This window comes from Podarcis tiliguerta, assembly GCF_965153285.1.
Source record: "Podarcis tiliguerta genome assembly, chromosome: 2".
Taxonomy (NCBI): Eukaryota; Metazoa; Chordata; class Lepidosauria; order Squamata; family Lacertidae; genus Podarcis; species Podarcis tiliguerta.
Window position 1 is genome coordinate 6,907,650 of NC_139535.1, and position 13,561 is coordinate 6,921,210.

Consider the following 13,561-nt stretch of genomic DNA (forward strand, 5'->3'; position numbering starts at 1 on the left):
GCTTCTGCTGCCGCCTCTGCTTCTAATGCCCCATCAAGTATTTGGGAAGCTGAAAGCAAAGTGCTCCTTAAATTTGATGAGGGAAGGAAATGAAGCGCAGAGTTACTCATGGCCTGGAGATTTCCTCATTAGCGGAATCTTATCTCCAAAAAGCTTTGCTGAGCAACTTCCATATAACTTTCCCCAGCCCCCAGTAACCAAGCTTAAAGTGTAAATAATTAAATACATCGTGGATGTCATGCTTCTCTACCACCACTTCAATGGTTCTCTTTAAAAGGGAAATAGTTCTTATTTCAGGGATAGGGAGACAGTGCAGTACAATATAATAGACAAGAGAGTCCCCCACACCTGCCCTCCCCCTGTCCCCCCCCCCACAAACAGTACTTCTGTCTTGTCAAGATTCATTCTCAATCTGTTAGCCGCCATCCATCCTCCAACCACCTCCAGACACTCACAAAGGACATTCACCGCCTTCACTGGCTCAGATTTAAAAGAAAGGTAGGGCTGGGTATCATACACATACTGATGAACACCAAGCCCCCTCCTGCCCTGCTTTTGAGCTTCCCAGAGCTGTCTGATTCACTACTGGGAGATACAGAGTCCTGGACATGATTGTCCTTTGGTCTGATCTGGCTGCAGGGCTCTCGCTAGGTAAAGGTAAAGGGACTCCTGACCACTAGGTCCAGTCGTGGCCGACTCTGGGGTTGCGGCGCTCATCTCGCTTTATTGGCCAAGGGAGGCAGCGTACAGCTTCCGGGTCACGTGGCCAGCATGCCTAAGCCGCTTCTGACGAACCAGAGCAGCACACAGAAACACCATTTACCTTCCCGCCAGAGTGGTACCTATTTATCTACTTGCACTTTGACATGCTTTCGAACTGCTAGGTTGGCAGGAGCAGGGACTGAGCAACAGGAGCTCACCCCGTCGCAGGGATTCGAACCGCCGACCTTCTGATCGGCAAGTCCTAGGCTCTGTGGTTTAACCCACAGTGCCACCCGCGTCCCCCTCCCTAGGTACTTGTGTGCAAAATTCAGGTCAAACTCTCCCTATCCCCTTTCCTTGACTCATATCAAAACTTTGGAGATGCATATCACAAACACGCTTTTCTCCAGCTGTACACCTGCCCCTTAAGCCATATAAGACTCCAGGGAGTTGTGGGTGCGAAACTTCTTCAACTTATAATTATCAAAATCATAGTGATTTATTCTTGTAAGAGCTAGAGAGATTTTTTGGAGATGGCCTAGGCATCAGAATCAAGAAGAGTGTTGATAGCAATGTCATTAATTGCACTGTGCCTGGAAAGCAAAGTCGGTGCAGAGAATATTTCCCGAGTCAAGATCTGCAGCAGGAGAGAGGAGAGTGCGGGGGATATGCATGTGTGATGTTACATAATTTGGAAGTCACAGCAGAACAACACCCAAATCATTAAAGCCACTGCAGCTTTGGTCTTGGAAGAGCTGCTTGCTTCTTCTGATCTGCTTTCACTGGAGGTGAGAGGAGCCACTGATATGAGAGATGTAGAAGGCAAGGCCAGAATGAGATCACTGCTGCTTCTGTTGCTGCTTCTGTTGCTAATGATGCCCCATGGAGTCTTTAGGAACCTGAAAGCAAAATGCCCCTTGAATCTGATCCGGGACCAGCATGAAGCACTCAGTTACTACCGGCCTGGAAACTTCCTCATTAGTGGGATTGTATCTCCAAAATATTTTTTCGGAAAACTTCCATACAACTTTTCCCAGACTCCCTTAACCAGGGATAAGGGGTAAGTAATTCTATGCAGATGGATGTTGTGTTTCTCCACCACCTCTCCAACGGCTGCTTTTTAAACCAGGCAAATAGCCCCTATTCAAAGCTCCGGAACCTGTGACCCTCCAGACATCGTTGGATTAAAGTTCCCATCATCCCGTGCTGGCTGGGCTGGTACTGGTGGGAGTTGGAGTCCAGCAAGAGATTCCCAGCCATCCATTCCATTTTCAGCTTCCCCGGGTCTTGCAGGAAGTGCTCCTCTGACAACACCATAATGCAAATGATCAGGGATCAAAATGAGGCATAACATTATTCCAATTTGGGTAGATAGGTGCGGGCGACACCAAATTCAGGCAATTTCCAAAGTGAAAAGTTTCTATTTATTTTACTTTTATTTTATTTTGACACTGTATCACACAATTGCAATAATCTGCCAGTAGTGCAACAGTAGACCATGTGAAAATTCCTCTTCGCTAAATTAATGCTTTCCTTCTCCATCTCCACCTTTTCCCTTTCGTGTCATATGTTTTTGAATTATGAGCCTGACAGACTGTCTTAAGAAAATTAATGCACTGAGTGACATTTTTTGGCTGGAAAGAAGGAGAAATAGGCTTTAAAGAAAACAAATACATATCATAATACAGAGCAGGAGACTTCCTCATTAGGGGAGTTGGATGTCCAAAATATGAAAAATAATTATTCAACTTTTTCTCACACACCCCTTCAGCTGACCAGATTTCATTCATAACTACTGCAATGCCCTCTATGTGGGGCTACCTTTGAAGGTGACCCAGAAACTACAACTAATCCAGAATGCAGCAGCTAGACTGGTGACTGGGAGCGTCCACCGAGACCACATAACACCAGTCTTGAAAGACCTACACTGGCTCCCAGTACGTTTCCAAGCACAATTCAAAGTGTTGATGCTGACCTTTAAAACCCCAAGCGGCCTCAGCCCAGTATACCTGAAGGAGCGTCTCCACTCCCATCATTCTGCCCGGACACTGAGGTCCAGCACCGAGGGCCTTCTGTCGGTTCCCTCGCTGCGAGAAGCCAAGTTACAGGGAACCAGGCAGAGGGCCTTCTCGGTAGTGGCACCTGCCCTGTGGAACGCCCTCCCACCGGATGTCAAAGAGAAAAACTACTACCAGACTTTTAGAAGACATCTGAAGGCAGCCCTGTTTAGGGAAGCTTTTAATGTTTAATAGACTATTGTATCTTAATATTCTGTTGGAAGCCGCCCAGAGTGGCTGGGGCAACCCAGCCAGATGGGCGGGGTATAAATGATGATGATGATGATGATGATGACTGGTTGATGTGTTTGGTACCCCTGAACTCAAATGGTTTCTAATGACCAGGGAGACACCCTGTTTCCTAGTCCCCAACTTAGTGGTCATCATTGGCAAAGGACATGCCCTTGCTTGACCCCTGTGTTGACTTTTGAAAAACAGTTGGGGGATCTATGCAGTCATCATCTGAAGCAGCCAAAACCATGCAAGTAGCATTGCTGCAACTTCCCAGTCTTTTACAAATTTTGGGGTTGGGGATGGGGTTCATTTTTACTCAGTTTTGTTCTTTGAAGACAATGTGCACTTCTAAGCTCCTGCAATGGAGCACATATCCCCAATTATTATTGGAGAATGCAGAGATCTTTGGAGAAAAATGTGGGGTATAAATTCAAGAAGTAAAATGCATGCATACATACAAACTATTATTTGAAGATCAAATACGTTTGTTTTTGTTAAATGGTGAATAGCAGTTTAACGCTTCAAAATTGGTTGATTTATTACAGTTTGTCTGCCAGCAGGTACTGGCGAATCTTGTCCTTCTTGTTCACTATCCAGGAGATCAACAGTGATCCCAGGATCTTACCCAACATCACCCTGGGCTACAACCTCTATGAGAACCATTTAGATGAAAGGATAACTTCTGATGCCACGATAGATCTGCTTGCAGGTGTGGAAAGCAATATTCCGAACTATAACTGTGGGAAACGGAATAACCTGCTGGCTGTTCTCGAAGGGGGAAATTCTGCAACCTCAAAGCAGATTTCATCCATGTTAGGCATCTACAAAATCCCACAGGTAGGCAGGGTGGCAGCATGAAGGGACAGAGCAGAATGTCAGCTGCATGAAATCCCACTTTTTTTGACACCTTTCTTTCCAGAGAAGTCAAGAGAGGGCATTAAAAACGAGAAAACTGCTTTTTTCTTCTTCCAAAATTCAGCCTCCACCAACCTAGCACCTTCCAGATGTTTCAGACCACAATACCATCCTACATCCAGTTGGAGAGTTGGAAAGCTAATTTAGTCCGCCCCCCTATAATGCAGCAGACTCGAGATTAAGAGTCTCATGCTCTACTTATTGACCTATCCCAGTCACAGCCAGTACAAATTTTCTTAGATATTAATCACTTCAGATTAATAAGGATATGTTCCTGGAAGTAAAGCAAATCACTATCAGTTTCTATTATGATCTTGTTGAGATTCCTGCATCGCAGGACTAGATGACCCTCAAAATTCTACAATTTTAATTCTTTCTTTTCTCACTAGATCAATTTTGCTTTCATGGCTCAGGTTCTTGAAGATAAAACCCAGTCCCCATTTGTCTACCGGATGGTCCCCAAAGAAGAAGCTCAGTATTGGGGCATTGTGAAGTTGCTCCTGCATTTTGGGTGGACCTGGATCGGCCTCCTTGCTCCAGACAATGATGCTGGAGGAAGATTTGTGAGTGACTTAACGCCTCTGCTGATCGGCAGCGGGATTTGCATTGCCTTGTCCAAAAGATTTCCAGAAAAGGATCTAATTAAAATGTTCAGCCCCAATGAACCATATGGCACCTGGAGACAAGTTGATGTATGTGTTTGCTACGTAACCACTCAAATGGGATCAAATATAGTTTTTGCAATTCAAGCAGCGCGTGGGAAACAAATCGGGCCAAAAGTCTGGATCACAACAGCTTTTCAGGACATCGACTTGAATTTGTCTTATCCTCCTTATATCTTCCAGCACCTTCATGGTTCTTTATCCTTTGTAATGAAAACCAAGCTCAGTAGCAGCAGAAGGGCCTACTCCATACCAGGCTCCCATTTCCTTCAGCAATTTTGGGAGGAAGCTTTTCATTGTTCATATTCAAAGCATGTGCTGTCTGTGAGAGGCTGGACAAGATGTGCAGAGGAGGAGAAACTGCAGGATCCGCCCCCAGAGGAGCTCCAGAGAGCCCTGTCTCAAGACAGCTACAGTGCTTACCTCAATATTCAAGCTGTGGCTCAGGCCTTAAATGCAGCATATTCATCTAGATCCAGGTGGATGTTAATGCTGAATGGAGGAGACACATTGGAACATCAAAGGTTATGGCAATGGCAGGTATTTCATTTTCCTTTTTTCTTTTTCGCAAACTATCCATTGTCCCAATGATGGAATCAAATTTACAAGCGAGATTTTCCCTTGCCCGTTTCTGAAGGAAATCCAATTTGTAAGGGTTCTGGTTAAGGTGAACATTTTGGCTCACTTTGGTTATGCCATATGATACTTCCATATCTTGTGGTTCCTCTCTGGTACCGTTAGAGAGATTTGTATTAAATTTCTGTTTTACATTTTAGAAAACTCACTTAAACAACCTTAAAATATCAGTGAAGTTCCTTCCTCTCTTTCCATGGTTCATTTTGCACAACATAAATCCCTGCATATTTTATATGAACTAAACCATTTAGTATTCCATTATTACATCCATCAAAAATTATTTACACTGTTGAATTTATCTTAATGCTGCCAATGTTTTCAAGTATACAAAATCCGCCCCCCATATATTCAATAAACGTTTTCCAATCTTCTCTAAACATATGTTCTTCTTGTTCTCTTATTCTATATGTTAATTCTGCAAGCTGCGCATATTCCACCAACTTAAGTTGCCATTCTTCTTTAGTTGAGACCTCGCTTGTTTTCCATTTTGGGGCTAACAAAACACGGTCTGCAGTAGGGGCATACATAAATAACCTTTTTTTGACACCTGGGAATTTCCGCCTGAGTTATCCCCAACAAAAAGGACTCTGGTTTTTTTTTTTTTTAAGTACTTTTAAACATTTCCCCCCAGTTCATTATGCATTATTTCCCAATACTCTTTTACCCTTTTACAGTTCCACCACATATGATAGAATGTACCCTCAGCCTCATTACATCTCCAACACTTATCTGATTCAGTCTTATACATCTTCGCAAGTCTTCTTGGAATAGATACAGGTTTCTTATTCAGGGATGAAATCTCATATCCCAATCCTCTGGGTGTTTAAGCTGCCCATCAACAATTAAGCACCTGGAATGTAGACTGAGCGGGCACACAGATCTTCTGGTCACAGTCTTCCACATTGCTTTATTAATGCTGACGTTCCCCTGTCATTCCAGCTTCACCCTTTCTTAAGAGAAATCCAGTGTTCAAACACTTCCATGGGCAGACTATGTTTGGATGAGAATGGGGAGCTGCCAGCTGACTTTGATATTGATAACTGGGTGATGTTCCCTAATGGGTCCTGTGTTAGAGTGAAAATTGGGAGTCTGGAGAGAGTGACTTCTACTGGCCTAAAGTTCGCCATTAACCCAGAAGCCATTGAGTGGCCCAAGCAGTTTAACAAGGTATGAGGATATAACAGAGGGATGAGACTAGGAGAGCCTGATTGCACTCTTCGTAGTGCAACTGCTGCACAACAGCCTTGTAAGGTGGACCAACTATGTCTTAAGAACCCAGTAAATGCAGAGGGGAATCTGGGGCGCTCAAGGAAATACTGGCGCCCTAGGATCCTGAGACAAGATAAGCAGCATTTCCCAGCCAGGTTCCTCTCTGTTCATTTGGGGAGGAAAACCAGCGTTTATCTCTTTCTTTCTCCCAGGGAACAGAGTAGCCCACTTTTTTGTAACACCCCAAATTGTATCCCCAGGAGATTGCACCCAGCAGTGAGGAACATGGCTGGTGGCTCAAATCCTTAAATTTAGCAAATCCACATTTCAAACTCCAAGAGGCAATTGGTATGACGTTCTATTCAGATTAGAAGGAAGGGAAGAAGGAAAATGGACAAAGCAAAATACTGAGAAGAGTTTGATATCCCCCCTTCTTTGCCAGACCACCTTTGAAAACATAATAATCCAGGAATCATTTTTAATGTTAACATTTTTTAACGTTATTGTCTTCAGGATATTGCCTGTACAATTGCTGCATTGCATCAGTCTTGTTTGTTGCCCCTATTTTCTTATTACTGTTATTCTGGATTTGTTTTTGTCTTATTTTGTCCTCTGTATAGAAGGTAGAGATAACAATGTTGAGACAAAGAAGCAAACACACCAAACGGTTTTCCCTGCCATGCCCTTTTCTTAAAATAAAAAAGTGCTTCCCCAGAAATATATGGATGGGGTCAGTGGGACTAGGGATCTTGCTGGATGCTTTGCAAACTCTATGAAATAATTCCATCGGCACAGGTGCTCCTAACACTTTCTTCTTGATACCCCTTGTCTTGATTATTAGGCTGTGCCTCGCTCCAGGTGTACCGAAAGCTGCCGCCCTGGATATGCCAAGGTAGTTCAAGAAGGAGAGCCAGCTTGCTGCTACTCTTGTGTTCCATGTGTGGAAGGGACCATCTCCACTCAGGAAGGTGGGTGATTCCAAGGGCGGGTGACGAGGGTGACACTGTGGTCTAAACCACTGACAAGGATCCTGAGATCACGTTAAAGGTAGCCAACGTCTGTGCGATTGCCATAAAACGTAGAGAACAAGCTGTGCTATCATAATGATTAAGGTTTTAAATGATAATTTTAGGTTATATGTTAGTGACTAAGTTTTAACTTATATATTTTTAAACTGTTGCTATATCTGTCTTGTCCCTGTTATAGGTAAAGGTAAAGGGACCCCTGACCATTCGGTCCAGTCGTGGCCGACTCTGGGGTTGCGGCGCTCATCTCGCTTTACTGGCCGTGGGAGCTGGTGTACAGCTTCCGGATCATGTGGCCAACATGACGAAGCCGCTTCTGGCGAACCAAAGCAGCGCACTGAAACACTGTTTACCTTCCCGCCAGAGCGGTACCTATTTATCTACTTGCACTTTGATGTGCTTTCGAACTGCTAGGTTGGCAGGAGGGTCCTTGTTATACCTAATTGCAAATTCAAATGTATCCCTATTATGTTTTATGACTTCCTTGATATTGTATGTGGGCTGGAACTGGTCTGTGACTGAAATAATAAAATTCAGTATTCACTGAGCCTCTTGGGCTTGCTGATTGGAAGGTCGGCGGTTCAAATCCCCGCGACGGGCTGAGCTCCCGTTGCTCTGTCCCAGCTCCTGTCAACCTAGCAGTTCGAAAGCATAGCAGCACACATAGATAAATAGGTAAAAAGGATAAATAGATAAATAGGTACCGCTGTGGTGGAAAGGTAAGCGGCGTTTCCGTGTGCTCTGGTTTCCATCACGGTGTCCCGTTGCACCAAAAGCAGTTTATTCATGCTGGCCACATGACCCAGGAAGGTGTCTGTGCACCGTACCCCATAGTTGAATTGGACTGGACTTAACCGTCCAGGGGTCCTTTTCCTTTACCTGACTCCAAGGGAGAGGCATTCCTTGGGAGAATAAGAACAGGCCAGAGATTTACTCAGAGACTCCTTCTGTGAAGATTCTGGTGGCATTTTTGAATCTGGATCCTTTCCTGGTGTCTACATTATTATTCACCTTCATTAATTAATTAGTTACCGAAAGTGAGTTTAAAGGAACGACAGAAATGAAGTTATATCTGGGGTACAAAGCAGGGGGCAGGGAGAGGGCTCACCATGCACTATGTACTATGTGTTCCTGTTGCTATTTCCAACCACGTCCTCAGTGATCAAAGAACCAAAGCACGCCCAGAAGAAAGTGAATTTAAAAATTTATTAAGAATAACTGACCAGCAGTGATTTTTAAAAATATTTATTTATAATTATGATAGCAGGATACAGAATAAGCAAGAAATTATATGAAAATGATTAAACTATAATAGATGGGAAATAAATAACAACGGGCCTATTGTGAGCATTGCATGAAAGAAATATAAATCCAATTGCAATTATCCAAAAGTCCAGGTAAACAGGTGTGTCTTCCATGTGCAGCAAAAACTGTACAATGAAGACACCATGTGCAGCTCTGTGGGGAGGTCTCTGCCTGTCAATGTTACCTACATCACAAGGTTATTTCAGAAACAAAAATTGAAAAGTGCCTTGTGTGTCACATCAATCTCTTTTGGATACACATGTAAAGGTTAAATAAATCAATTAACATTTTCCTCCTTTGTTGCATATTCTAATTTTGTTACCTCCTCCACATCATCATCTTCTCCCAAAATGCAGTATGACACAGAGAGTTACAGATATAAGTGATGGAGATGAAAACTTTTTCTCCTTCTCAGATGCAGACCATTGCACCAAATGCCCAGAAGATCACCATCCAAACAAGGACCAGGATCAATGTGTTCCCAAGATTTTCACCTTCCTGACCTATGAAGAATCTTTGGGGATCCTCCTGGTTTCTGTTGCCCTTTTATTGTTATTAACCACAAGCTTCGTTTTAGGAATCTTCATTAAATACATGAAAACTCCCATAGTCAAAGCCAACAACCGGGACCTCTCCTATATCCTCCTCATCTCCCTCTTGCTTTCATTTTTGTCCTCCTTCCTGTTCATCGGCCAGCCAGGGAAAGTGACCTGCCTTCTCCAACAAGCAGCCTTTAGCATTATATTCTCAGTTGCAGTCTCCTCTGTGTTGGCAAAAACCATCACTGTGGTGCTGGCCTTCCTGGCCACAAAGCCAGGAAACACTATGAGGAGATGGCTGGGGAAGTGTTTGGCCAACTCCATTGTCATTTCCTGTTCCAGTGTCCAAATTGTCATCTGTACCATCTGGCTGGGGCTCTCTCCCCCATTCCCAGACTCTGACAAGCATTCCCAGGCTGGGGAGATCACCCTGCAGTGCAACGAAGGGTCTATTGCCATGTTTTATGGTTCCCTCAGCTACATGGGCTTCCTAGCTGCCATCTGCTTCACGGTGGCTTTCCTGGCCAGGAAGCTGCCTGGAGCCTTCAATGAAGCCAAGCTGATCACCTTCAGCATGCTGGTCTTCTGCAGCGTTTGGGTCTCCTTTGTGCCCACCTACCTGAGCACAAAGGGGAAATACATGGTAGCTGTGCAGATCTTCTCTATCTTGGCTTCTAGTGCTGGGCTTCTGGGCTGCATCTTCATTCCCAAGTGCTACATTATTATGCTGAGGCCTGATCTGAACACAAAGGAACATTTGACCGCAAAAGCTAAAGCTGGCACCTGATCCTTAAATATTCAATTTTGACAGTTGATACCCAGCAATATCTTCTTAGATACAAACCTCTCTTCATTTTGCATAAATTATGAGTGAGGACAATGAATGCCTAAAGACTGCAATGGCTAGAGGCACTATGATATTATAATTTTCTGTGCCTTGCTGTACCACAGCCTGATTCCCCTCAGATTCTTGATCAGGCATCTGGCCATAATCTTCATGCTCCCCTGGGGATCACTGTGACTGGTTTGACACATCTGTTTATTTATATGGCTAACTTGCCCTAAAACTGCGCCCAAACTGGATCACAACATATCAAATGGCAAATAATAATTCAAAAAAAAAAATATTAGAAACAACCAGAAGAAATCACAATATTAATGAGGAAACAAATCTGACAGTTCAAGCTAAAAACATTGCACAAAACAATGCATGTTTTAGTAGCTTAAACTAAACTGAAGTTATACCAAAACAAAACAGGATGGTAGTTAAAAAACCCCTCACCGTTTCCCAGATGATGCACTTGTGTGCAGTAGTTGGGGCCAAAAAAAAATGGAGCCTCCTCTGAATAATCTGCAGTAGAACTTCTTTAGTGGCTGAAATCCTCCCCCACCTCACCCCTGGTTTTATCTCCCTATTTCCTGCTTTGTTATTGTGTATCAATGTGCTGGAGAGGGACAGACCCAGGAGACCAAAATTGGGGAACCCCATGTGTAGCATTTGAAAACTCGAGACTAAGTTGAGCAAAAGTGATACAACAACAACAACAACAACAACAAATTTGCACCCTGTCCATCTGACTGGGTTGCCCTAGCCATACTAGATTATTGTCATATGTGCAGAAGAAATTGTATGACCTGGCGGGTAGCACTTTTTGCAACTGCTGCTAGGAAAATTAGAGCAAATTATATAGCCAAGGTAGCCATTAACTGTAAAGGTGATGAATTTATTTGATCCTATTTATCTACCTCAGGCTATGCTCTATCTTTCTCACCACACTCTGAGTATAAATTGCACACTGTATTAATTGATATTGTTTTTAACATTAGTGACCATGTGATGGTTTTAGCTTATGAATTTTATTGTTTAATGTTTTTATTTGTACATTGGGGTATTTTTATAGCTTTGTATAGAGCACGTAATGTTTTAATAATATAAATGTTTTAAGTCTTTTTTTTAATCAATTCAGTATATTTTCTTTTAATTGTCAAATAATTCTGTGTACGTTGCGGCAGCCTTTGGCTATGTGCAATAAAATTGACTGAGACTGAGACTATTTATCTAATTATATGTTAAGTGAATAATAATAATAATAATAAATTTTATTTATACCCCGCCCTCCCCAGCCAAGACCGGGCTCAGGACGGATAACAACCAATTATAAAAACAAGTTGATTAAAATACAACTTAAAAGCAAGATTAAAATACAACATTAAAACATTAAAATGCAGCCTCTTCACAGGAGGAGAAAGGAAAAAGAAAGGGGGGGGGGGGAATCAAACTGATTCTAAGCCAAAGGCCAGGCGAAACAACTCTGTCTTACAGGCCCTGTGGAAATAAATCAGATCCTGCAGGGCCCTGGTCTCATGAGACAGAGCGTTCCACCAGGCCGGAGCCAGTGTTGAAAAGGCCCTGGCTCTGGTTGAGGCTAATCTGACTTCCTTAGGGCCCAGGACCTCTAGGGTGTTGCTATTTGTAGACCTTAAGGTCTTCCGTGGGGCATACCGGGAGAGGCGGTCCCATAGGTACGAGGGTCCTAGGCCGTGAAGGCTTAATAGTGTGCCAGTGAGGCACCCTTTTCCACAGGGAGAGGCTCAGACTCAGAAGCGGAGAGACTCTGAGACACTGGAAAAGGATGCTGTTATGTACTGAGTTGAATAGGATCCAAACTGCAGCAGTCTGATTGGTCCTAGAACAATAGGATCCAAATTGCAGCAGTCTGATTGGTCCTAGAACAACAGGATTCAGAATGCAGCAGTCTGATTGGTCCTAGAACAATGCAGCAGTATGATTGGTTGGCAGGAACCACCCAATCATGCTCCAGATATAAGTGAATCCACAACCTGATTGGCTTACCGTAGAATTCCAGAATTAGCCAATCATGTGCAGCCCATTGTGTAAATAATGTATATAAAGCAGATACTTTGAGGGGACTTTCATTCATTCCTCCTCACCACTATGAGCTGAATAAAGAGCATGAAATCACTTTGCGACTCTGAGTATATTTCAGATGCTTTCCTCACTGGCTGCAGAGTGCAGAGCTGAACTGCTTCTCTCTGCTGCCGCCTGCCGGCTTTTCTCATTGACTTTGTGGGTGCCCTGCCCCCACCATTATATTATTGTGGCTGCCCAAGCACCCACGGCCCCCTGGAGTTGGCTCTTATGGAAGGCAAGCAACGCAGAGCCAGACACACCTCTTTCAAACATGTTAGTAGCTGTTTGCCAGTCCTGCCTGCCTGCAATGCAATTGCACCCAAGTCTGAAACCCCAAGTTGCACCTGGGGGAACGGGCATAGGAGGAGGACACAGGAAGGCCTGGAAGGGAGATGATCTGGTTATATCATTGCTAATATCAGACTGCATTGGAGGGATTCAGAGTTTCATATCAATCAATGTGCTTCAATGCTTGATAGTTTATTTCATGATGAATTGAAAGCGCCACCATGGCCCCATTATCAAAAGGAATTACAGGTGATTCTCAACTTATGCTTGGGTTATGTTCCAGGAATAGTGCATAAAGCCAAAATCACATATGGTCAAAACACACTGGATTCCACAAACACAGGATTGCCAAACGGTTTTTCCCCCTGCACACCTGCCCCCTTTCTACCTCCTTGTTTGTTTGTTTATTTCTTTATTTATTGCCAAGCATGTATAGCTAAATGCACACAAATTAAATGTGTGAGAGTTTCAAGTTGCTTATATTTGGATAGTAAGTGTTGGCATGAATTAATATGCTTGTAAGGATGTATTGTTATATATTTATATTGCTGTCGTGTTGTGAGGTGTGTTGGTTACATTTATGTGAAAAAGCAGCATGCATACTGAAATCATAGAATCTTAGAGTTGGAAGGGACCCTGGGGGTCATCTAGTCCAACCCCCTGCAATGCAGGAATCCCAGCTAAAGCATCCATGACAGATGACCCTCCAACCTCTCTTTAAAAACCTCCAAAGAAGGAGAGTCCACCACCTCTCATGGGAGTCTGTTCCACTGCTGAACAGCTCTTACTGCCAGAGAGGGGTTTTTTAATGTTTAGTTGGAATCTCCTTTCTTGCAAATTGAAGCCATTGGTTCGAGTCCTACCACCCAGAGCAGGAGAAATCAAGCTTGCACCATCTTCCATGCAACAGCCCTTAAGATATTTGAAGATGGCTATCATATCTCCCATCAGTCTCCTCTTTTCCAGGTTAAACATACCCAGGTTAAACATTCAAGCGCTCCTAAGCCTTGGTTTCCAGACCCTTGATCATCTTGATTGCCCTCCTCTGCACACATTC

General features: G+C 43.5%; 1 protein-coding gene and 1 long non-coding RNA gene across 2 annotated transcripts in view; one reads left to right on the forward strand and one right to left on the reverse strand.

The window, feature by feature from the left end:
• Positions 1-13,561, reverse strand: part of LOC310671218 — a 497,424-nt gene that overhangs the window by 218,152 nt on the left and 265,711 nt on the right. The gene's annotated exons all lie outside the window — the stretch shown is intronic.
• On the forward strand, positions 1,578-10,071 carry LOC310672811 (vomeronasal type-2 receptor 26-like; the record flags this gene model as incomplete). Its single annotated transcript, XM_083430468.1, has 6 exons — positions 1,578-1,762; positions 3,539-3,830; positions 4,298-5,110; positions 6,146-6,373; positions 7,257-7,383; positions 9,161-10,071. 6 exons carry the CDS (start codon positions 1,578-1,580, stop codon positions 10,069-10,071), a joined length of 2,556 nt encoding a protein of 851 aa, XP_083286594.1.